The sequence below is a fragment of the Rutidosis leptorrhynchoides genome, chromosome 10 (genome assembly GCF_046630445.1).
Source record: "Rutidosis leptorrhynchoides isolate AG116_Rl617_1_P2 chromosome 10, CSIRO_AGI_Rlap_v1, whole genome shotgun sequence".
Classification (NCBI taxonomy): Eukaryota; Viridiplantae; Streptophyta; class Magnoliopsida; order Asterales; family Asteraceae; genus Rutidosis; species Rutidosis leptorrhynchoides.
This window is the reverse complement of record NC_092342.1, coordinates 137,377,954-137,405,530: the sequence shown is the minus strand read 5'-3', so window position 1 is coordinate 137,405,530 and position 27,577 is coordinate 137,377,954. Positions and strand designations below refer to the sequence as shown.

Genomic DNA, 27,577 nt, shown 5'->3' with positions numbered 1-27,577 from the left:
ACCGAACTTATCCTGCAAAAAAATCATCTTTTATTGTCAGGGTAAACAACATAAAACGAAATATATATTCACTTGATAATTAGTTAATTAACTGAAAAAATAGTAGTATATATAAATTGTAAATGTTCAATGCAAGTAAGGGGTGAAATTGAAAGATGGGACCATCGGTAGATGAATAAGTATAGCAACAGCGTACTATACGTGGACATGACATGAAAACTGAACAGAATAAACACATAAAATGGAAAAGAATAGTCAAATATTTAAATATGAGCAGTGTACTTTAAAATAATAATGAATGTAAATGTCACAACTAACAAAGTTTTCTACAATCAAATCAATCAAAATCAAAAATAGTATAATAGCAACCCAATATCACTCCTCGTCTTGTGTCGATGCTCAAAAAGAAGAAAGCCCCGCAAATAATCGCAACTTTTCGTATGACACCCAAAACACAAATTGCCACGGGCCGAGCCTAGCCCATGTAGGAACGAACCCTTTCCACAATGCTCTCAACCCTTCAAATCGAACCGTTTTAACAAGACAATCGTACGAGTTTTTATACTTAAACTTACCATGTTCATCGACCCGCTGATTCATCATTCTTGTTTTGACGACATCAGCAGGGCAACTTATTATAGTAGCCGAAAGTCCCGACATCATAGAGGCTAAAGTATGTGCATAAATGTTATCATTCGCGATTTGATTATGAATAACGAAATGTTTTGCGTGATCATAACAAGCTAACTCTCCCATGTTTACTAAAAAAGCTCGTTGAACATTAGGTAAAACACCCCTCCAAAGTCCATTAAAGCCTTCGGCACGAATGATCTTGCGCAAAGCATCAAACGGGCCTGTGTACCTTGGTTCGATACCTTGGTTAACCATATGACCATCGGCTTGCATCCTGACTTTAACGAGATCGGCAGGGCTAGCCACTACCTGCACTATTAAAGTACAAAACATGAATGTCATTCACTCGTATTGTTTACAAGTATTAAAGTACTACCCCCGTCTCAATTTAATTCTCCACATACAAAAAAAAACACTTTTAAAAATATCATCATTACATTATACTTTTTCTGTATTTTTCAGTTTTACCCATCTTTTTGTCTTAAATACATACATTAGGTGTATAAATGAATTTTACCTCTTTATTTTTATATGCTTATGGAAGTATACAACTAATTTGAAGCATTTAAAAAAGAATATTATGAGACGAGAGAGTAATTAATTATGCAGCAAATTTATGATGACAGAACTAATAAGGAGCTACTCAGGTAGATGTGCACCAGCATTATTTTGTTAGCCAGTACGGTAACCTTGATAACTAGGATCCTATTACTCTAAATTATTGTGTTTCTAGCATGGTACGATATTGAGTAGTAAAAAATTTATTACCCTGACTCGTTTTTTACTCGGAGCATGTCTCTCACGTGACCTTTTCCCTATAATATACTATCATAGTTTGTATTTAATACCGAACAAATGTAAAAGAAACAAACTATAACTACGGGTGACAGAAAGAAACAAAATACAAATCAATATTTGCTACAATAATTATTATCCGTTAAAAAAAAAAAAAAAAAAAAAAAAAAAAACCCTATAAAAATAGCCAAAAACAAGAAACAAACTAACACTAACACACGTTCCCATTTACCTCACTACTTCAACTTTTAATTCTACCGAAGGAAATGGCAACCCACTCAACCATTCCTAAACTTTCAGTTATAGGTAAATAACAATTCAAAGGCTACCAGTTCAACCAATTAATTAAACTATTACCTAATAATACATAACATATCAAATACTCCGTAATTATGAAACCAATTAACTTTAACATAAATTATTAAACTAAACTTAACAATTAACCCAACAGGTAATGCCATCAAAATGTGGGTGAAACCTTTTTTCCGACAATGATGAAACGACAAATAGTAAAAAATAATTGAGGGCCAATACAGAACAATTTAATTCCTTACGCATCTTTAGGCAGCTATTTATATGTGTTGCTTGATCATTACTACCAAGTACAGTGCCAAATTCCATATAATAAGTGAAATAAATAATTAAGCTTCCGGTTTTCCAAAATTCAAGATTACCAAGCACCCTAACTCAATAAAAAAAAATATTTAATAAACACAATACATGTAGTAACTAAATTGAATGTTAAATTATACAACAATACGGAATTCCACGCGATACTAGTGGAGAGAGATAAGATGTAGAAAATCATTCATCTACCAGCGAGTGGATCTCCACCCATGATTGTAAAAAGTCACCCATCCCCTTTACTCGAGAATAGAGAGACTGTTTTCAGAAGGACCTTCAGCCAAATCGACAAAACAAAAAACAAAGAATATTAAGTATGAAAGAGTAATCGATACATACTTTAAAGATGTTGTATATATATATATATATATATATATATATATATATATATATATATATATATATATATATGATGCAGGATCGATAGTGTTTGCAATTGGGTTGATAAATATTAAGTTTTTAAATATTGGGCTCCATAATTATTTTCATTATATTGTATATGGGCTTGGTTTTGTTAGAATGGGAATTGGCTAGCAATATGGGTTGAATTAATTGGGCACAAAGGAATCGAGTGAGAGTTGAATTTGATATATTGAATAAAAATTGTCAAGCCTTTAGGCTTTTACTGTTTTACTGTATAACAGCCATTATTCTTAGCTTTTGTTAATTGTACAAAATAAATCAATTGCTATTTTTTGTTTAGTCATGATGCTTACATTATTTGGTATTCAGAGCTCAGGTTTTGACCAAACAATGTTTCGTGAAGGTTATCGAAGAGGCTATTGCAGAACCGCCGATCGAGGCAGCGATGGAGATAATCGTAGACACGCCGAAAGAGGCAACGAAGACCCTCGACACGCAGAAATTGAACGACTATATAAGCAAATCGTCGAGTTGGAACAGAACCAACAACGATTCCCTGTACAGTACGATTCGGAACGAATCGATTCAGAACTCATCTATGATACGGATGGTGAGAATGACAAACCCGTCTATTATATTGATGATGAGGATGAGGATGGAGAATACATCTATGATACCGAACCCATTTATGATACTGATGGTGAGGAATTATTTTCTTTTTTTGAAATTAAGGATGAGGAAATTGTTGCTTATGGTGCGGGTATCCAAGGTGCAATATTGACCAGTGAAAGCAACCACAAGGAACAAGTTTTCTCAACCTATTATGATAATCAACCTGATGTTTTGGTTAAGTATTCGAAGTTCAGAAGCATAAGAGTCCTAGTCCCAATGATAAGGGAAGGTTATCAATGAGAGACACTGAAAAGATGGTGCAAAGCCTAAGGAATTTGAAGACAAGATGAAGGAACTGGAAGGTCTTTTCTTAACCAATGGGCGTTATGTTTTCTTAGACTCGAGGACGAGTCTTTTTGAAGAATGGGAGAATGATGCAGGATCAGGTGTGTTTGCAATTGGGTTGATAAATACTAAGTTTTTAAATATTGGGCTCCATAATATTTTTCATTATAATGTATATGGGCTTGGTTTTGTTAGAATGGGAATTTGCTAGCAATATGGGTTGAATTAATTGGGCCCAAAGGAATTAGATAGGAGTTTATTTTGATATACTGAATAAAAATTGTCAAGCCTCTAGACTTTTATTGTTTTGGCGTATAACAGCCATTCTTGGCTTTTCTTAATTACGTACAAAATAAATCAACAACAACAACAACAAAACCCAATCCCATATGTGTGGGGTATGGGGAAGGTGGGACGTAAACAATCCTTCATCTATCCTTAAATAAAGAGAAATCATCTCTCCACCCCGAGTGAAACACTCCCAAGAGTAGAGAGAGTCATCCCTCTCTCGATTCGACGGGTATAGAGATTGCTTCCAAGCGGACCTCCGGCCAAAAAGTAAGGAACATAAAAAAATAATAATAATAATAATAATAATAATAATAATAATAATAAATACATAAAAGAAAAGAAAAAAATAATTAAATAAAAATAATTAAATAATTAAATAATTAAATAATTAAATTAAAAATAAAAATTAAATTAAATTAAATAAAAATAAATAAATAAAATAAAATGAAATTTAATTAAAAAATTTAATTAAAAAAATAATTAATTAATTAATTTCGCCATGAAAATGGTAGAATCAAATTTTCATGGGCTTTAGAACATGTCTGGAGTTCAATTTAGGCTCTAAGCAACAGTCAAAACGCCAATAAATTGACACTTGCTTTTGCCTCACTTAATAGAGCCGTAATTTAAAAAAAAAAAAAACATACATACATGCATGCATGCATGCATGCATGTATGAAAACGTACCTTAGACTGTTGTGCGGTGCTCAAGCCATATCAAGAAATGCTACATTAAAAGAACAATAACCATATATGACCACATAATAATAACCATAGACACACCTAAGCATACATATCTACATACAAGCATGCAAACAAACATACTGACATACATATATATCTACACCCACATACACCTAAGCACCCACATACATACACACCCACAAATACCATAGACATACCTAAGCATATATATCAACATACATGCATACATAAATACATACATACATACATCCATATATACATACCTACATCCTAACCGAAACATACTTAAAACATACATACATGGAACACACCTGCGAACATACATACACCTCTTCACGCATACATACATACAAACATACACATTAACCTACCTACATACGCATACATACATACGAGAACAAACGAACATACGTTCATAAAGATACCTAATGCAACCATAAATGCACACATACAAACAAACGTATACATGCATACCCAGGAACACACACACACAAAAGTATACAAGCATCCATACCCTAAACCCTAAACATGCGTACATACAAAATAAATCAATTGTTATTTTCTGTTTGGCCACGATGCTTATATATGTATATATATGTATATATATGTATGTATATATATATGTATATATATATGTATATATATATATATGGGGTAATCATCAAGAGTGAAACATTTTTTTTGAGGATATAGGGGGTGTACTTTCTTCCCTTCGGGCTCCTTATTCCGAGACTGTTCTTTATCACGGCTCTTCTGAGATGATACTTCGGAGGATGCCCATGGAACTTGATTGATTTGATTCTTCTTTCGTGGAGGCGAAGATGCAATCTAAGATGTAAGGCGTGCAACAGCTTGAGCTTCTGAGATAATAGCGTTACAACGGAGGAGAAAGACTCATCCTCTAGCAAAAGCTTGACCTTTCCAAAACGAAAGCTTCTTGTTGAATTTCTCTGTAACTAAATTCCAAAGTTCATCTCTTCATCTTCTCAGCATACCAAAATGTACCGAAATGGAATTGGCTATTAAACAGCCAAACATATTCCGGGCGGCCCTCGTAGTGCGGATGGAGGATGAAGGAAGAACACCTTCTTTCAAAACATGGAAACAGAGTAAATTTTTCCCATTAAGGGAAGTAAATTTTTTTTTCGTTTTTCACAAACAATAAAATTAGGTGAAAATATAAACATTTAAAACAGACAATTTGTAATTTGTGATAAATGTTATTACTTTGACTAGAAAACGCTCGAAGAAATAACATTCATCGATAAATGTTATTCCTGATAACATTAATCGTGAAGCATGTTATTCCTGATAACAATGTCTTGTATAACTGCTATAAACACGTTTTAAGAGCTTTGTACAGTTTGCAATGTCATTGTGAAGTTTGGTTTTGAGTCTTAGGCTTAAAAAGAGTTGAAACGGGATTTCCCGCTCATGGCGCGCCGCATCACAATGAATAAAATGGGCGATGGTTGGGCAACAGGTTTTGGTGCGCCGTACCTAGACCTTGGTGCACCGCACCAATAAAAAAAAGATGTCGTTATTCTGAAAAATGTGTTCGAGTCGTTTCAAGTTTCATCTTTAATAAACTATGAGGTAAGTTCAATTTTTATCATCATTTCATCAATTTGTCATTGATCTTCGTTGACCAACCGCAGACTACCGTTGACCGGCCTTTGACCAAGTTTTTAGCCGAGTTAGAGCTCGAGAACCCGAACAGCAAGTGAAACCAAGAAATCGACGAGTTCTCGCCGAGGTATGTGTAACATTGGAATTTCCGGAAGCTAGGTGGACCGGCGGTCTAGATTGGCCTGGCGGTCCAACCTCGGTTCAAAGGCAAATCAAGAGCAAACTAGACCGGTGGTCCAGATTGGCCCAGCGGTCCAGCGCTAGGTTTTTTCGTCAGCAGGTCAGAAGTGGACCGGCGGTCCACTTTGGTCTGGCGGTCCACAGCGGGCTTTTTTTATTTTTGTTATTTTGTAAAATTGATGAGGGCACTTTGGTCTTTTCACGTGTGGACGTGTTTAAAGCTTGAGATCAGATCTAGATCTCATTCTTATCTCCTTTTTCACCCACACAAACACTCCCACCTAGTGAGAGAAACTAGAGAGAAAAGGAGCAAGAGGAAGGACAATAAGGTGCAATCTTGACCCATTTATGGTGCTCTACAAGCTAGGGCTTCATCTTTATAACCTTGGTAAGTTCCTAATCCGAAACTGGTATTCAATTTATGAAAATAGGGTTAGGGTTTGTGTTAGTGTTGGGTTATAGAGACCATTTTCTTTGAAATTGGGGGTTTTGGTGTGTAATTTGGGTATATAAACCCTAATAATGTGGGTTTAGGGTTTGATGACGAATTTGGTGATATTTGTCATGGTTCTTAGTGTTAATCACTAGGTTGTAATTGTGTTAGTGATTTTGATGTTCATAAGAACATGTGGTTAGTCAAAATGGGTGTTGACCTTGAATTGTTGTCAAAACTAAGGTTTGAGTCAAGTTTTGGTGAATAAGTGTGTAAATACTTGGTTTATGTGTTAATTGACGTTTTAGAGACATAACCACTAGCCGTTAGTGATTATGGGTGAATTTGACATAAGTCAAGTGTGGTCAAATGCAATACGGGTCAATATTGCGTATATTGAAAGATTTGGTGATGTAGCGTACTTAAATACTTGAAATAGTGTTGAGTAGTGAGTTTGGAATATAATCACTAGCCATTAGTGATTATGGGTCGTGTTGGCTTGTTTTAGCGTCGTTAAGTGCAAATGGGTTGCTTTTGCACTTAAGGGTTATTTAGGTTGTTGGAACTTAGAAGTCCAACGAGTATGTGTTGGAAACTAAACTTGATTTTGGGCTATGTGTTTTAGATTTGGGCTTGTAAGTATACAAATATTTTGGATCAAGATTATAGCCCATTATGTAGAAGCTTCTTGTAATATGTAGTAGTGAAAGTGTGTAGAATGTGTGTAGAATAATCTTGTAAAATATCTAGGTCTAGAAATACTAGGAAATATCTAGATAGTAGTAGATGATGGAGTGATCTAGACTACTCCATTGAGTAGTATAAATAGAGGGCTTCACCCCTCATTTGTAATCAAGCAAAGCAAGCAATAAGCAATAAAAGAAAAGCTTTCAAGATCAATCTAACTTCTAAAAATCATCAATCCACTCTTCCACAAATAATATACATAACCTCCTATTTTCAACAAATTGGTATCAAGAGCTTGGTTCGACAAGATGATGGCCAACAATGTCATCACGTTTCCTCGCCTCACAAAGGATAATTATGATCGATGGAGCATCCAAATGAAGACCTTCCTAGGTGGACAAGACTTATGGGAGATTGTGGAGGAAGGCTATGAGGAACCTGCAGAAAAAGGTCCTCTCGGCAAGGAGAAAAAATTAATGAAGACGAACGATCAAAAGGCTCTTTCCATCATCCAACAAAGTGTAGATGATGGAGCTTTTGAGAAAATTGCAAGTGCAACCACCGCCAAGAAAGCATGGGAGATCTTGGAGAATTCTTATAAGGGAGTTGATAAGGTGAAAAAGGTTCGACTACAAACACTACGAGGTGAGTTCGAATCCTTAAATAAGAAAGACTCAGAATCAATTTCTGATTATTTTACAAGAGTCTTGGTGGTTGTCAATCAATTAAAGAGGAATGGTGAAACTCTAAGTGATGTAAGAGTCATTGAGAAGATTCTTAGATCATTAGATTCAAAATTCGACTATATAGTCGTAGCCATCAAAGAATCTAAAGATCTAGAATCAATAACTACAGATGAACTCATGGGTTCACTACAAGCCCATGAAGAGAGGTTCAATAAGAAAAATAAGGAGCCTTTGGAGCAAGCTTTACAAGCAAAACTATCTTTCAAGGAAGAGAGTAGTGAAAAGACTCATCAACCGAGTCAACGAGGTCGTGGTCAAGTACGTGGCCGAGGACGAGGGCAAGGATATTCCAAACGTGGAGGTTATAGTTCTTATAAAAATGAAGAAAGAAGTCAAGATTTTCACCCGACAAGAGGTCGCGGGAGAGGCTACACAAGTAGAAGGCCAAGGTATGACAATTCTCAAACCAAATGCTATAATTGTCATAAATTTGGCCACTATGCCTCAGAATGCGAGAAGTCAAACAATTACGTGCAAGAAAGAGCAAATTTTGCACAAGATGATACTGAAGCCGTGGAAAACACTTTGTTACTAGCATGCAAAGGTGAAGATAACGGAGAATCAAATTTGTGGTATCTCGACACAGGTGCAAGCAACCATATGTGCGGTGACAAAAACATGTTTGTGGAGTTAGACGAGGTAATAAGTGGAAATATCACCTTTGGAGATTCCTCAAAAGTCCCGGTTAAAGGCAAAGGTAAGATCCTCATCCGCTTGAAAAATGGAAGGCATCAATTTATCTCTAACGTGTATTATGTGCCTAATATGAAGACAAATATACTGAGTATTGGACAACTCTTAGAGAAAGGCTATGATATTCACATGATAAATCGTAGTCTTTATCTGAGAGACCAAAAAGGAGGTTTGATTGCTAAGGTGCCAATGTCAACGAATAGGATGTTCTTGCTAAATATTCAACATGACATTCCACGATGTTTAAAAGCATGTTTCAAAGATAATTCTTGGCTTTGGCACATGAGATATGGGCACTTAAATTTTGGAGGCTTAAAATTATTATCAAGTAAAGGAATGGTGAAGGGTTTGCCTCCAATTAATCACCCGGATCAAATTTGTGAGGGATGTCTTCTAGGAAAGCACTTCCGAAACAGTTTTCCAATAGAGGCTTCTAGTAGAGCGAAGAAACCTCTAGAACTTATTCACACGGATGTGTGTGGACCCATAAGCCCACCGTCTTTTGGTAAAAATAGATATTTTCTTCTATTCATTGATGATTTTAATCGAAAGACATGGGTCTATTTTCTAAAAGAAAAGTTGGAAGCTTTTGGAATGTTCAAGAAGTTTAAAGCGTTTGTGGAGAATCAAAGTGGTCTCACCATAAAGGCGATGAGATCCGATCGTGGAGGAGAGTTTACATCCAAGGAATTCAAGGAATTTTGCGACAACAATGGCTTACGACGTCCTCTAACTCTTCCATATTCACCTCAACAAAATGGTGTTGCGGAAAGAAAAAATAGGACCATTCTTGATATGGCCCGGAGTATGTTAAAGAGCAAAAGGATGCCTAAGGAGTTTTGGGCTGAGGCAGTGGACTGTGCGATCTATCTAGCAAATCGCTCGCCCACTAGAAGCGTCAAGAACAAAACGCCCATTGAAGCTTGGAGTGGAAGGAAGCCCGGCATCTTACACCTTCGAGTGTTCGGAAGTGTGGCATATGCTCAAGTGCCAGATCAGAAGAGGACGAAGCTCGATGATAAAAGCGAGAAACTCATATTCGTGGGCTATGACTCAAGTTCGAAGGGTTACAAGTTATACAATCCCAAGACCGGTAAAGTAATCTCAAGTCGAGATGTGGTGTTCGATGAAGAAGCAACATGGGATTGGAATGTTCCCGAAGAGGAGAACTACGACTTTGTCCCTTATCCATTCGAGAATACTGCAAGGAACGAAGAATATCTAGAAGTTCAAGAACCTTCTAGTACACCATCTCCGCACTCTCCACGTACTCCAACCACTACACCTAATGAAGTGACACCAACATCAGGAGGAGAATCAAGTAGGCTACAACATCACACAAGGAGCATTGAGGAGTTGTACGAGGTAACTCAACCTATGGAGGATCTAACATTGTTCAGCCTTCTTGCCAATTGTGAGCCAATAAGTTACGAAGATGCAGCAAAAAGCCAAAAGTGGAAACGTTCCATGGACGAGGAGATTCAAGCAATCGAGAAGAATGATACGTGGGATCTTGCTACACTTCCAAAAGGGCATAAGGCTATTGGTGTAAAGTGGGTGTACAAGGCCAAGAAGAATTCCAAAGGTGAAGTTGAAAGATACAAGGCAAGGTTGGTGGCGAAGGGATATAGTCAACGAGCTGGCATAGACTATGAAGAAGTATTTGCTCCCGTCGCTCGTCTAGAAACTATAAGATTAATAATCTCACTTGCGGCTCAGCATAATTGGAAGATTTATCAAATGGATGTCAAATCCGCGTTCCTTAATGGCCACTTAGAAGAAGAAGTCTATATAGAACAACCTTTGGGATACATCGTGAAAGGCCAAGAGAATAAGGTGCTGAAATTGAAAAGGGCCTTATATGGGTTGAAGCAAGCGCCTCGAGCATGGAATAGCAGGATAGACAAGTATTTCCAACAGAATGGCTTTACAAAATGCCCACATGAGCATGCTCTCTATACCAAAGTAAGCAAGGAAGGAGATGTTATGATTGTGTGCCTATATGTGGATGACTTGATATTCACTGGCAGTAATCCCAAAATGTTTGAGGAGTTCAAGAAAGCAATGGTTCGGGAGTTCGAGATGGCCGACATTGGACTTATGGCTTACTATCTTGGGATCGAGGTAAAACAAAAGAAAGAAGGAATATTCATATCCCAAGAAGGTTATGCGAGTGAGGTGCTCAAGAAGTTTAAGATGAATGAATGCAAGACAATGAACACACCGGTGGATTGCAATCTCAAATTGACAAAAGATGATGAAGGATACTTGGTGGACCCAACACAATACAAGAGTTTGGTTGGAAGTCTGAGATACCTAACCTGCACGAGGCCAGATATTCTCTACGGAGTTGGACTAGTAAGTCGATACATGGAAGCACCTACAATAAATCACTTGAAGGCAGCCAAGAGGATACTTCGCTACATCAAAGGTACGATTGACTATGGCCTGTTTTATTCGCCTTCTAATCACTTCAAGCTAGTTGGATACAGTGATAGTGATTGGGCTGGAGACAAAGATGATCGTAAGAGTACGAGTGGTTTCGTGTTCTATATGGGAGATACGGCGTTCACATGGAGCTCGAAGAAGCAACCCATTGTGACTCTGTCAACGTGTGAAGCCGAGTTTGTTGCAGCAACATCGTGCACCTGTCATGCAATATGGCTCAGGAAGTTACTAAATGAGCTTAAGTTTTTTCAAAAGGAACCTACAGAGATATATGTGGATAACAAGTCTGCGATTGCTCTAGCAAAGAATTCAGTCTTCCATGATCGAAGCAAACACATCGATACAAAATACCATTACATAAGGGAGTGTGTTACAAATAAAGAGGTGCAGATAAAGTACGCGAAGTCACTTGACCAAGTTGCTGATATTTTCACAAAGCCCCTAAAACACGAGACATTTCAGAGATTACGGAATATGCTCGGAGTGACGAAATCAAGTTTAAGGGGGGCTGTTGGAAACTAAACTTGATTTTGGGCTATGTGTTTTAGATTTGGGCTTGCAAGTATACAAATATTTTGGATCAAGATTATAGCCCATTATGTAGAAGCTTCTTGTAATATGTAGTAGTGAAAGTGTGTAGAATGTGTGTAGAATAATCTTGTAAAATATCTAGGTCTAGAAATACTAGGAAATATCTAGACAGTAGTAGATGATGGAGTGATCTAGACTACTCCATTGAGTAGTATAAATAGAGGGCTTCACCCCTCATTTGTAATCAAGCAAAGCAAGCAATAAGCAATAAAAGAAAAGCTTTCAAGATCAATCTAACTTCTAAAAATCATCAATCCACTCTCCCACAAATAATATACATAACCTCCTATTTTCAACAGTATGCTCGTTGGTGTGAGTTGAATTATCACTCGTAGTGATAATGGGTTGTGTTTGACTTGGCTTAGTGGTGTGTAAGTATAACCACTAGTTAGTTAGTGATCTAGTGCCGGGACCTAGTTTGGTCGATTTGGTGACAAGTATAATTTGGGTTAAATTGTGTTTTGTAGAGTGGGTTTGAATTACCACCCGAAGTAGTAATTGGATTGTGTCCATTAAGTGTTAAATGGGCGGGTTTTGACAAGAAAAGTGTGAGCCCTTGGCTAAGGGATGTTTGTGTCGGATTCTCTTTTAGAGAATGGTTATTTATATATATATTATGCCTATGTGTGATATAGGTAACTACTTGCTCGGATATGTGGACAGAAATCATATTACATGACTTGTGCGGGCATTCCAAGGTGAATGGAATAATTATATATATGTGTATATAGTTTGTTTGCTTGCGGGCTATGTGGTTAATGTTATCCGGGCGTGAGGATTCACTATAGCGTTATCCAGGCGTGAGGATTCGCTACTCTTGTTGCGATGGAGACCACATATGTGCGTGATGGGTGGGTGTGACCGATTTATCGGTTGCTTTACGGCAACTGCGGACGACCACTTTGGGGGTTAGTGTTACATCGTGCGTATATGTACATTATCGGTCATTGTTGTAACATCCCGCATTTTTCCGTTAAATTATTTTAACGCCCGTCTTTTTATTGTAATATTATCCTCAGTATCTCGATTCATAGCCTCCATTAGCTAACCTTCTTAAAATATTTTCGTTATTGGATTTTAACATCTCTCGTACTCTCGTGTAATTCAAAATAATTCGTTTGGTTAATTCACGCACCCGCACCCGAACTAGAGGGACTAAACTTGCAAAGAGGCCAAAGATTTGACTAGGTCAACTAGTCAAACCTTCAACCTCCTCCTCTCATTTTCTCTCTTTCTCTCTTTTCATACTTCCATTTTCCTCTCAAGAACTCAACCAAGATTCATCATCTAATTTCGGATTTGGAGGCTAACATCAAAACAAATTACATATTTGGAATCCTCTCTTCATCCTCTTCGACTTGATACCAATTTCATCTCATTTGGGTAACTTTCTAAAATTACTAGATTTTGTGTTCTTGATGTTTTTGAATTATAAAAGTGTTAATTAGTGTCTATGGCTCGTGTATAACATGAATATATGTTTTGTTTGTTCGATTTGTTGTTTTGAGTAACTAGTTTGAACACTTGAAAATGGGTTTGCTTAATCTTTGATTTTGGAAGATTAAATGTTGTTAAATTGTTAAAGTTCATGTTTTAATTGTGTTACTAGTATCACTAGCTTCATTTTGATGTGTAGGTTGATTTGTAGAACTTCAAAAACATGATTAATGATTTTGTGATTCTTGATTAGGGTTTGATCGTTCTTGAGATGAACTTTTTGATGCTTGAATACCATGAAATGTTAATTGTTAGTGTTTAGTTGTAATGCATGTTTCATTACCTTCAAAACGGCATATCATATGTGTGAATTGGATTCCTGAAACTTAAAATGCATTTTGTGAACTTGAAACTTGAAAATGGACTTTAAATGATCACATGACGAGAAATCGGTCATTGGAAATGATGTTTTTGTTTGATGAAACATGTTTAGTTATGTTCTTTGTCAAAAGAGCTTTCCAACGATATAAGGTGCGAGTTCTAAATGTTTACGGTTTGCATTTTGTGCTAAAACGAATTTTGGATCAAGACTTGAACATTTGAAACTGGCCAGGTACCAGCTCCCGTGTATTGTCGCGGCGCGACAATTGTGGGCCGCGGCGCGGCATAAGCCGTGTCCAGGCTCTGACCTCCATGTCCAAAATACGAAAAATGTTTGGCATACTACGGACCTCCGATTCACATGAAACTTGTTCTAACATGCTCATATATGATTAAAAACCTCAGAAAAATAGTTCGGGACCCGACCCGAACATATTGACTTTTTCGTTGACTTTGACCCGACCAAGTTGACTTTTAATCAAACTTAACCAAATATTTGTGCAATCGTTCTAACATGTTTTTATACTTGTACCTTGCATGAAACATGACAATTTGATTCACATGCTATTATGATCGAGTCTTAACGAGCCATAGGACTAATTGAACATCTTTGACCTATCGTGTTTACCGTTATTGATACAACCTATTGTTTAGGTCAAGACTAGCATTGTTCTTTGCACACGTTTACTTGTTGAAGTACTTTACTACTCGTGCACTCAAGGTGAGATCATAGTCCCACTTTTACTCTTTTTGAACTTACATTTGGGATGAGAAAACATAAACATTTCTTTACTAAGTGAACACAAGTACAGGAAAACAAACATTCTACATACGAGTTTAGAACAAAATCCTCAATTCGATTATCATTAGTTACACTTGCCGGGTGTAAGCGAGAACTTATGTTGTATGGATCCATATGGGTTTGACAAACCCTCATTCAAACGGTTCGCTACCGTTTACGAATGAAATATATTTTCGAGAAACAGTGTATGTTCTAGCACTAAGTGATGGGGTTCTATGGAAGGAATGTTAAGCATTGATAATTGGGTGCTCGTGAAACAAACTTTTGGAATGTATTACTATTATTTCATTGATGCAAATCTTGTGGTTCACTTGTACTTACTTACTTAAACCTATGATTTCACCAACGTTTTCGTTGACAGATTTCTATGTTTTTCTCAGGTCTTTGAACGCTATGTGAAACATGCTTCCGCTCATTATTTGATACTTGCATTGGATGTCGAGTATACATGCATTTCATGGAGCGTCTTTTGACTTTCTTTAAAACTGTGTCGCATAGGTTTCACATGTAACTATAACTTTGTAACGTAACTTTTGGATGAACAATTCTTGTAAACTTTGAAACAATCTTTATTTTTGAAAGGAATGCGACATATCTTTGGTCAAACGTCACGTTAAAGACCTATGACCACGCAACGGGACCTAAGTAGTCGATGCCGTCAATTGACGATTTGTCGGGGTCGCTACAAGTGGTATCAGAGCATTGGTTGTAGGGATTTAGAGTTCATTGGTGTCAACCCCGAGTCATAGGGTACATTAGTGAATCTAGACTACAACCGGCATATAGACATGAAATAGGAATTACTTGACTATTTGTGCATTTATACTCGAACGTTTCTACTCATAACTAACTCTCGCTTCATCTAAATCTTTCGTTGTTTAATTTGATTGACGCGCCACCTTGACTTTATAGAATAATGTCGAATGCACATATGAATCAAGGTAATATAATTGCCGGGATTATATTACGGTGACTCATATGAACGTTCCGACATTACGACATAAAGAATTTAAGGCGAATCAAGGAAAATTTTCTCTTCATCATTATTCCATATCACGATTAGTATTGTTAAGAATACTAATCAACGATATTCTTGTGTCATGAAGGAACAATGGCTCACCAAGGTCAACACAATACCCTTCTCGAAACTTTAGAACAAGCCCTTCAACGAATGATAGCCACCGCCGTGGGTGAGGCCGTGGCCGATCACTTCTCCAACCACAACAACAATCATGGAGCTGATAATTCAAACGAGGGGTGCTCCTACAAAAACTTCATGGGGTACAAACCTCCCACTTTCGATGGAACCGGGGGACCGATTGCTCTCACCCGATGGTTCGAACAAACGGAAGCCGTTTTTAACATAAGCGGTTGTCAGGACCAAGATAAGGTCAAGTTTTCCACCCTCACTTTCACCGGTGTTGCTCTCTCATGGTGGAACACGTATGTACAATCAGTGGGTATCGATGAGGCCCTTACACTCTCTTGGACCGAATTAAGAGAAAGAATGATCACCGAATACTTCCCGCGCGACGAGACTCGAAGGCTCGAACAGGGTCTAAGGAATTTAAAAACGGTCGGGAATGACCTCGAAGCTTATAATCAACGGTTTACCGAACTAGTCTTAATGTGTCCAAATCTCATGACTCCCGAATCCCTAAGAGTCGAACTTTACATGGATGGCCTCCCGAAGAGCGTTCAACACGGGTTAATGTCATCCAAACCCGCCAACCTACAAGAGGCTTTAACGATGGCCCGCCAATCTATAAAAACGGTGAATGAAATTGAAGCGCCGACACCTACGGCCGAGGACCAACCGGGTAACAACAAAAGAAAATGGGAAGCCTCTCCATCGAGCAACTACAACAACAACTTCACCAAGAAGTCCTTCACCTCCGACGGCAAGAAAGGGTATGCCGGAAACCTGCCCTACTGTAACGAATGTCGCAAACATCATTTGGGTGAATGTGGCAAACCATTTTGCATCAGGTGTCAAAGAAGTGGCCATGTGGCCCATATTTGTAAAAGTACCATTACCGTCGCTCAAAAGACGCCCAATGCGCCAAGAGCGGTTGTTTGTTTCGAATGTGGCCAACCGGGTCATTATAGGAATGCGTGCCCAAAGAAGAAAGCCAACCCCAACGCCCGCCGTTGAACTTTCAACATCGACACCTAGGATGCCCGAGACGACGATGGACTAGTCACGGGTACGTTTCTTCACAACAACCCGCATATTTCATACTTATTCGATTCGGTTATCGTTAGACGTTTTATAACCAAGACTTTGACTCGTACTCCTTGCACTCCACCACTCCCCCTAGATATTGCTTAGGCCATTCAAGTGACCCACGAAAAACTATTGTGTGCCACCAAATTTATATCGGAGGATGTACGTTAAACTTATTGGGTGAATAATTTGAATTTTGACTTAACACCTATAGAGTTGAGGAGCTCAAAACCTAATCGTTAAGAAGAATTGTTTCCCTATCGTCTTGTATAGATTATTGTGAACTAAATAATTTCCGGTTAAGAACCGATATTCTTTTTCCCCGTATCAATGACCTCTTGATCAAGTACGAGGATCTCGTGTGTATACCAAATCGATCTCCATCCTTGTTATCATCAATTGAGGGTTGAGGGAGACGATGTCTCCTAAACCATTTTCTGAACTCGCTACGATAGTTGTAAATCTCTCTTAGTACCGTTCAGTTAATCTAAGGCTCCGTCTGTATTCATAAACCTCCGGAGCCGCGTGTGCAAACTTATTTAGACAAATCGTTACCGTACTTATAATTGATGTTCTAAACCTATTCAAGCGAAGAAGAAAACGAACAATGTCTCCGACTTACGCTCGAACACTTGAGAAAAGAGCAACTCTATACCGAATTCTCCAAGTGAGAATTTTGGTTAAACGAAGTTCAATTTTTAGACCATGTTGTTAGTGGTCAAAGTATCTCAATACATCTCGCAATCGGAACCACACGTAATCGGGAAACCCTCACGACTCAGACTTGTATTCGTAAAATCTTAGATCTCGCCGGTTATCACTGAAGATTCATTTCCGACTTTTCTCGTGTTGAACGACCTTTAAACTCGTTAACTCACTGAGGGAAAAATTTAAACCTCTCCGTGTCTGAACTTTAAACATGATCTTTCACACAAACCTTACTAGCTAAATTCGTTTAGCACACTGGAACTCAAATATGGAAATATTTCTACTTGAACGCCCGAAAGACATACTCTCTCGACTCGAAATCAAGGAAACTGAAATTCGTTAATTTGCTCGATAAATTTGAATACTTAATCATGGACCCGATCAACCTTCTCATCAACACGTGCCACGTTACATAGCCCTGTTATTTCACCATTTTCCGCCTGATATTACTGGAACTTAAGATAACACCCAATCCAAGGATGCTTCACTCTTCTTTGACTTATCATACAACTACGTGTACTATCTCGTTATCCCACCAAGCCTCAACATTCGACCACTAAGTGCGCGACATGGTTACCTCAAGGTGTGAACTCATCCTATTCTAAGTTCTCATTTCACTCCTGTCTTATTGCTCGCATTTCCGTGTAAGGAAACTTTTTATAAAACTTCTCAATGGAGAGAGAAACTCTTCACATTATATTAGTATTCGCCACGATGGTGAATAGTCCTAACAACCACTTTCGGGAACCGATGGATCTTCCGCGGTGCGGACCTCTTGAGAAACGAAACCTGTTCAAACGTGTATTAAAGAAAATTCTAGCTCGGCACGGCGTACCATCTCCATTAAAATTTCAGATCGGGATACTCGTCTCACTTCTAAATTCGGGATGCCTTACAAGGAACTGTAGGGACACGTTTAAACATGAATGCCGTGTATCATCCACAATCAACGGACCAAACAAACGTACGTTTCACATCTTGGAAAGACATGTTACAAACTTGTATTGTTGCCTTTAGTTCTCTCCTCTCACACAGCAGTTACCATTCGTGTATTAACGCCGCACTTCCGAAACCCTATATGACCGCAAATGTCATACCCCTATTCGTTGGATCAAAGCATGTGGCAAGCAAATCACCGAATCCGAACTCATTCAAGAAATAACAGTTGAGATCGTCCAAGTCTGAGAAGGACTCAAGATGACCCGTAGTCGCCAAAAGGACTATACCGATATTCGACGTAAACCTCTTGAATCCCAAGTCAGTAACCGTGTAATATTGAGACCTCGCACCTTGGAAAGGTGAAATCCGTTTCGGGAATCAGGGAAATTTAAACCGCGAAATATTAATCCTTTTGAAACCTTGGGGTGTATTGGAACCGCTCCTACCGTTTAGAACTTCCGACTCAATTAAGTTTCCGTTTACCCTACGTTCCATGCAACAAACTTAGAGACGTGTCCTACGGAACAGGAACGTGCTACTCTCCTAGATAAACTTACTATTGATGGCAAACTCCCCTTCATGGGAAACTGGTTGAAATTTTGGATCGTAAAACCAAGTCTTAATACAAACTGAAATCTCGACTGTCAAAATTTGTGGGAATGCCCAAGGATGTATCTTCACTTATTCATAGCATTGGCAACGTAAGGTCTCGAGTAAGAAGCAACGACTATTGCTTCCAACTAAATTTCGGGACGAAATTTCTTTTAAGGTGTGGGTAATGTAACATCCCGCATTTTTCCGTTAAATTATTTTAACGCCCGTCTTTTTATTGTAATATTATCCTCAGTATCTCGATTCATAGCCTCCATTAGCTAACCTTCTTAAAATATTTTCGTTATTGGATTTTAACATCTCTCGTACTCTCGTGTAATTCAAAATAATTCGTTTGGTTAATTCACGCACCCGCACCAGAACTAGAGGGACTAAACTTGCAAAGAGGCCAAAGATTTGACTAGGTCAACTAGTCAAACCTTCAACCTCCTCTCATTTTCTCTCTTTCTCTCTTTTCATACTTCCATTTTCCTCTCAAGAACTCAACCAAGATTCATCATCTAATTTCGGATTTGGAGGCTAACATCAAAACAAATTACATATTTGGAATCCTCTCTTCATCCTCTTCGACTTGATACCAATTTCATCTCATTTGGGTAACTTTCTAAAATTACTAGATTTTGTGTTCTTGATGTTTTTGAATTATAAAAGTGTTAATTAGTGTCTATGGCTCGTGTATAACATGAATATATGTTTTGTTTGTTCGATTTGTTGTTTTGAGTAACTAGTTTGAACACTTGAAAATGGGTTTGCTTAATCTTTGATTTTGGAAGATTAAATGTTGTTAAATTGTTAAAGTTCATGTTTTAATTGTGTTACTGGTATCACTAGCTTCATTTTGATGTGTAGGTTGATTTGTAAAACTTCAAAAACATGATTAATGATTTTGTGATTCTTGATTAGGGTTTGATCGTTCTTGAGATGAACTTTTTGATGCTTGAATACCATGAAATGTTAATTGTTAGTGTTTAGTTGTAATGCATGTTTCATTACCTTCAAAACGGCATATCATATGTGTGAATTGGATTCCTGAAACTTAAAATGCATTTTGTGAACTTGAAACTTGAAAATGGACTTTAAATGATCACATGACGAGAAATCGGTCATTGGAAATGATGTTTTTGTTTGATGAAACATGTTTAGTTATGTTCTTTGTCAAAAGAGCTTTCCAACGATATAAGGTGCGAGTTCTAAATGTTTACGGTTTGCATTTTGTGCTAAAACGAATTTTGGATCAAGACTTGAACATTTGAAACTGGCCAGGTACCAGCTCCCGTGTATTGTCGCGGCGCGACAATTATGGGCCGCGGCGCGGCATAAGCCGTGTCCAGGCTCTGACCTCCATGTCCAAAATACGAAAAATGTTTGGCATACTACGGACCTCCGATTCACATGAAACTTGTTCTAACATGCTCATATATGATTAAAAACCTCAGAAAAATAGTTCGGGACCCGACCCGAACATATTGACTTTTTCGTTGACTTTGACCCGACCAAGTTGACTTTTAATCAAACTTAACCAAATATTTGTGCAATCGTTCTAACATGTTTTTATACTTGTACCTTGCATGAAACATGACAATTTGATTCACATGCTATTATGATCGAGTCTTAACGAGCCATAGGACTAATTGAACATCTTTGACCTATCGTGTTTACCGTTATTGATACAACCTATTGTTTAGGTCAAGACTAGCATTGTTCTTTGCACACGTTTACTTGTTGAAGTACTTTACTACTCGTGCACTCAAGGTGAGATCATAGTCCCACTTTTACTCTTTTTGAACTTACATTTGGGATGAGAAAACATAAACATTTCTTTACTAAGTGAACACAAGTACAGGAAAACAAACATTCTACATACGAGTTTAGAACAAAATCCTCAATTCGATTATCATTAGTTACACTTGCCGGGTGTAAGCGAGAACTTATGTTGTATGGATCCATATGGGTTTGACAAACCCTCATTCAAACGGTTCGCTACCGTTTACGAATGAAATATATTTTCGAGAAACAGTGTATGTTCTAGCACTAAGTGATGGGGTTCTATGGAAGGAATGTTAAGCATTGATAATTGGGTGCTCGTGAAACAAACTTTTGGAATGTATTACTATTATTTCATTGATGCAAATCTTGTGGTTCACTTGTACTTACTTACTTAAACCTATGATTTCACCAACGTTTTCGTTGACAGATTTCTATGTTTTTCTCAGGTCTTTGAACGCTATGTGAAACATGCTTCCGCTCATTATTTGATACTTGCATTGGATGTCGAGTATACATGCATTTCATGGAGCGTCTTTTGACTTTCTTTAAAACTGTGTCGCATAGGTTTCACATGTAACTATAACTTTGTAACGTAACTTTTGGATGAACAATTCTTGTAAACTTTGAAACAATCTTTATTTTTGAAAGGAATGCGACATATCTTTGGTCAAACGTCACGTTAAAGACCTATGACCACGCAACGGGACCTAAGTAGTCGACGCCGTCAATTGACGATTTGTCGGGGTCGCTACAAGTGTGCGAGTACCAACGGTCATTATGCGAGTACTGTTCCCTTGTGTGTTTGTGTGTGTTTATGGTCAACCATAGTTGTGTAATTGTAGTATTAGCATATTATATTGTGATGACTATATGCTATTGGTGAAGCTAGCTTGTTGTGTATTGTGGATATTTAGCATTATATATTAAGATTGTATGCTAATTGGATTGTTAGCTTGTATGCGGTATTTGTGTAAGTGTTTGCAAGTAAGTGGATTATATATGTATATGTATAATTATTGCATTCACTAAGCTTTATGCTTACTCCCTCGTTGTTTACCTTTTTATAAGTACCATTTGGCTTGAAGCTATCTAGTTGCTAGACTAGACACTCAGGAGTGCTTGAGCTTATATCGGGATAGCTTTTGGATCATTTGGACTTGGAGTGAGGATTTGGTAAATCCCCAGGATTATGCTCTTGGTATCGGGTTGGGTTGTTGTGTCTTAACCCGATTAGTTGCGTGTTTGGGTCGTAATTACCGCTTTCGTTATGTAACGGGCCTTTAAGGTTCTATTGTACGTTTTGAACTAAGTTTTGCGTTAAACACGAGTTTGGATGTGTAATGAATGTGTTAAAACAATTGTGAATGAGTTGGGATCGAATGGAATTATTTGGTTTGGGTCGTAATTGTTTTGAAAGTGTATTGAACGTCCAAATGTTCTACCATTAAAAAAAAATGTATGTCGCTTTTGGTAAACCGGATTTGGGGTGTTACAGTATGCCGAGTTTTCCAACCCTTGATTGGAAGTTGGTTGGTTTGACTGTTGAAGCCTTCTACCACCACTACTACTTTGATCCATTTCAAAACCTAAAACCTAAACCATGCATTGAACGTGCAATATCGACAAGATATATTTCTATCGGTTAATTTATAATTGGGTATGTGAAGAAATCACTAAAATTATCATCATCGTTAGTTAACACAAAGTTATCCATTATGTATCTCGTACATAATTGTGAATCTAGTGGTAAACCTAAGTATTTAAAAACATGCTTTAACAAGTTCCGACGATTCATAGGTTTTACTGGTGCGACTGGGAGTTTCAGGCGTAAAAAACAGTCTGGTGGAAAATATAAATCGGACAAATGTTTACATGTTTAAATTCACCATCGAAACACGTGTAATATTTAAACTTACTTGATAATGCAAAGGTGTAAGACCACTCTCAACCATGACGCACTTACTTTCCAAGACTGACTTCCACATCAGCGCCTTATCATCACTTCCTTCCCATCACTAATCCAAGACATTTTGCTAACATCCATGACATACCCATCACACACTTCCTTACACCCACTAAATTAATTAATTATTTAGTGGTACAAGTAAGAATGAAAAATGTACATTAAATAAATGCTTTTGGTTTCGTCTTCAATTGTGTGTGGCAACCACGAAATGAAGCACGTGTGGTTGAAGGCGGATCATGACATGGATGCTGATATTGGCGCCATTGAAGACGGAGCTCCAAGACGTGCCAACGACGACACCGTTAAGAGTACTCTAAGCTTGTAATTGTAAGTTTGTAATTTTTATTGTAAGTTTGTAATTGTGTTGTGGTATACGGCAAATATGGATATGAAATGTTATACAAAAATAAACCATAATGTGAATGTCTTATCTTGTACGAATATGGATAAGAAGGTTGTCCAAAAACTCCGTATTTATAAGATCTATTATCCATATAAATTTCAGAGGTTCGAACATGGTTCAAACTAGACCATGTTCATGATTGGTACTTATCAGGATGAGATTTCAGATATGACTTTCGTAGTTTCTCCATATTTTTTATAACATTTTCACGTGTACATCTTCATAGGTTCGAACATGATTCGAACTAAACCATGTTCGAACTCAGACTATGGTTGTTACTTATCCGGATAAGATTTTCGTAGATTTTCTAGATTTTTTGGATAACGTTTCACTTGTGAATCTTCTTTGGTTCGAACATGGTTCGACTAAACAATGTTTGAACTCAACTATGGTTAGGACTTATCCGGATAAAAAATTTTGGATAAGAATTTCCGTATTTTTTCGAGATTTTTTAGAGGACGTTTTCACTTGTGCATCATCTTAGGTTCGAACATGGTTCGAACTAAACCATATTCGAACTCAACTACAGTTGGTACTTATCCGGATAATATTTTCTTAGATTTTGTAGATTCCTTCGAATAACATTTTCACTTCATAGATATAGCACTACCGTTTTCACCATCTTAAAAGATAAAACCCCACACACCTATAGTTCCAAACCCTAACAAAAATGGGTCATTCTTCTTCATGGGTAGTAAGTCTTGACGCTAACGACTCCGATATTATTATACGCACTTGCAATTCCTCTCAATTGCAATTTGAAACCACAACCTTACCTCCTCTAAGTTATCTGATTCCAGGTCCTGCTTGTATAATCCAGGCTGCTAAGTTACACACGATTATATAAGGGAAATGCTTGAAAATCCAAGAGAAGATGATGACTTTAAACACGGTCCTTGGATTTCGGAAATATAAAGGATGATCTGAAAGTGGCAAACTCAACAAGGTATTACTGTTTTTTCATATTGTTTGATTTTTTTGAGTTCTTTGAAACTTTGTAAGATTATGTTAATTATGTTGGTTAATATTCATTAGGTTGTTATTATCAAGTCTTGTGTTCCAAATGTATTAGGTGATCTGACGGTAGTGGTAATAGTAAGATTCTCGATATGGTATGATGTGCAAAGTATTATGTATTAATATCTAGGATACCAGTGGTACAAATTCTAGTACTATTCGTTACAAAATCCTTAGAGAGGTTAAGGGTATATGTGTAGGATCTCTTCCGGTACTCTATAAGGTTTCTGTGTTTTCCCCAAGACGATTAACTCATAGTCTTAACATTACTATGAGGAATTTGGTAAACGTATTTAAATTTTACCTATAGTCATAATCTTAACAGTTTTTGTCCTTTTAAACAACTTTGCTTACCCAACAGATATTAGATATTTCACTAATAACTCAATTTTTTCTATAGGTATTCTACAAAGATGGTGGATCTTCATAATTCAGAAAAAAGCATTGACGTAGACAAGCTTTATTATACCTAGTAGACTTGTGTAATATATTTGTAAACTTGTATGTTAACTTTTCTTATTTGTTTCCTTTAAATATAACTATATTATTATCCGGATAAGCTAACACGCAAACAAATTCCGAAAAAAAAAAAGTTTGAACAGGTTCTAACACGAACTTGTTCGAATTCGAACTCCGTGCATAGTGAACATGAATTCGAACAAGAACATTAGGTTCGACCATGGTCGTGTTCGAACACCGTTCGAACTATTGCACGGGATCATGGTTGTATTTTATCAGTCAGCAAGTTTTTCCGACCAGTGAACTAGGTTCAGACAAAGGTTTGTTCCAACCTATGGTACAAATTTTCAATTTCTAAAGGATAAGTGTATTTTGTCCTAACACTTTAAAAAGTGTATTACGATCCTTTTCCCTTAAACTTAATATGCAGGAGTGGATCAAGCTCTTATGAACACTAAAACGAACTAAAGAAGAGGCCTTTGTTGAAAATTAATTTCAGTGTTACTCCGTACTAATTTATATTTTACAACAACAACAACAACAAAACCCAATATCACATAAGTGGTGTATGGGGAGGTGAGATGTAGACAATCCTTCCCCTATCCGAGATTAAAGACAAGTCATTTCTCCACCCAGAGTGAAAACACTCTCAAAAGTAGAGAAAGTCATCCCTTTCTCTACTCTACGGATAGAGAGATTGCTTTCGAGTGGACCTTCGGCCAATAAGTAGGAAAAAACTTTTAAAAAAGTAAAATAAAACTGAGACACCATGAAAATGGTAAAATCAAATTTCCATGGGTTTTAAATCCTGCCTGTAATTTACTTTAGGCTCTAAGAGTTAGTCAAGTCGCCAATAAATCGACGTTTGCTGTCGACTCAATAACTAATTTCAAAGCTTGTTTATATCAAAATTATATTTCAAAGCTTTATGGATGCAATGTTCGTAAATTATGTTCTAGAAAATCCTTTTTTCCTTCGAAGGCAAGTGCAATTACGTAACATATGCATCAAAACTAAAACAGTATATAATAACCGAGTCAATACAACTCAACTACCTAACCAAGTGTCACGCTCGAAATGACCAAACTAGTGGCTTGAGCAATGTCATTAATAATACTCGTAACAACTTATCAAATTACATAAAACAATGAATGAAAAATTCGAGAGCTTCAGATGAAAATTTCTACAAACTACTCTTATGAAAACCGATTTCAAAAAAATGAAATGTGCTCAATCACTTAAAGCTTAAACTCTCTAAATTGTCAAAAAGATAGAGACTTTAATCGTTATCTTATCGAAGGCTTCAAGGGACCGAAATCTCTAGCTTTAATGGCTACTAATAGCTTTACATCTATATGTAACAATTTGGGCATAAGGCACTATATATCTGAGGCATTAAACAATATCCAACTTAAACCTAATTGTCTTCTTTAAATTGATATCCTAAATTAAACAGTTACTACAGCAAATGCATAACTTGCACCATCACATATAATCAATATCAATAAACTAATTAAACAGAAACAAAAGGCCACGTTTGGCTCACGGAATCCCCTGGGATTACGGCTGAATTGGAATCGAATTTAGACACGACTCGTGTCTAGATTCCATTCCAATTCCGCCGGAATCTTATTGGATTCCGTGAGCCAAACGGGGCATAGGGTTTGCAAATGTAAGTATTCACCTGAGCAATAACACCAGAAACACCACCAATGATTGCCTTAATTGGTAACGAAAGAGAAGGATTAGCATCATGATTAGTGACGACAGCATGACGCAATTGTTCATAACCAACTGTTCGAATAGGTGTGTAGAAAATGTGTCTGATAACAGCAGGTGATAAGCCTTTGTATAGACCTGTAAACCCTTGTTTGCGAACGATGCCGGTAACGATTTGAAACGCCGATGATGGGCGATCGGGTGATTGTAATTGAAGCCTGGTTTTGGTTATGTCAATGGGGAAAGTTGTGGTCTCTGCTACCATGGCAGATAGTGATGCTAGTGCGATCTTGTTTATCGGGTTGAAATGGGTGGGATCGGGGTGTTGCGCACCTGTAGTCATGATGGTTATCTCGCACAGGATCTGATATGATCTGATCTGATCTGATCTGATCAATTGCTAAAACTTTTTGATTTCTTGAAAACATTAAAAAATAATTTAAATTTAACCTTTTGGTTTATTGATTTTATATAGGGACCGTACATTGATCTCGCCGAAACTTATTATTTTGTGTTTTGTTTATAAAAACTAATAGAGTTATCATTAAGAAGTTTTTTAATACAAAAAAAAGTTGTACATTTGTAAGTTATATAGGTTAACTTTTTTCATAAAAGTATCTAGTTATTGAAAAGGGTGATGATACGTATACAACTCATTCTTGTTATGTACACAACTATTGTGTTTTACAGTGTTGTACAGTACAACACTGTAAAGCATTATGGTTGTGTACATAACAAAAATGGATTGTGTACATATATCACTTCCTTATTGAAAATGTACAATGAAAATATACATATGTCTAGATTTCTTAATGACAACTCTTAGGGTTGTCATTAGCTATCACTTTTATATTTAAAACTTGATGATCGTATACCATACTTTAATGTACATCACTAAACATGTTTTATCATTAAATATGTGTTATAATGTTATATTGTACAACAACATACTCAATCTCACATGTGTAGGGTATGTGGGAGGTGAGACGTAGACAATCTTTCATCTACCCTAGAATAAAGAGAAGTCATTTCTCCTCCCGAGTGAAACACTACAAGGCTAGAGAAAGTTTTCCCTCTCTATGTTCGACGGATAGAGAGATTGCTTCCATGAGGACCTCCAGCTGATCAATCCATAATTAATGAGTTACTTAATTAAGGATTCAGTGCAATGAGATTAAGATGAAGGTGGGATGTTTGATGATTATTTTGGGCTCTGATGATCGTCTTTCACTTTAACAATCAAGTGATCAACCACCTCGACCCGGTCTTGATTGTTAATTAGCATGATTCACCTTAACACGATGTAAAAGTTCCTTGGGCAAAATCACAAGAGAAAATTAAAAAGGTTCTGGCAAATGGCAGAGA

The 27,577-nt window shown here is 37.1% G+C and overlaps 1 protein-coding gene across 1 annotated transcript; it reads right to left on the bottom strand.

The window, feature by feature from the left end:
* Positions 1-255: 255 nt before the first annotated feature.
* Positions 256-26,632, bottom strand: LOC139873066 (mitochondrial uncoupling protein 3). Its single transcript, XM_071860997.1, has 2 exons — positions 26,178-26,632; positions 256-942 (listed from the first exon to the last, which is right to left on the bottom strand). Exons 1-2 carry the CDS (start codon positions 26,553-26,555, stop codon positions 400-402), a joined length of 921 nt encoding a protein of 306 aa, XP_071717098.1. The 5' UTR covers positions 26,556-26,632; the 3' UTR covers positions 256-399.
* Positions 26,633-27,577: the final 945 nt, after the last annotated feature.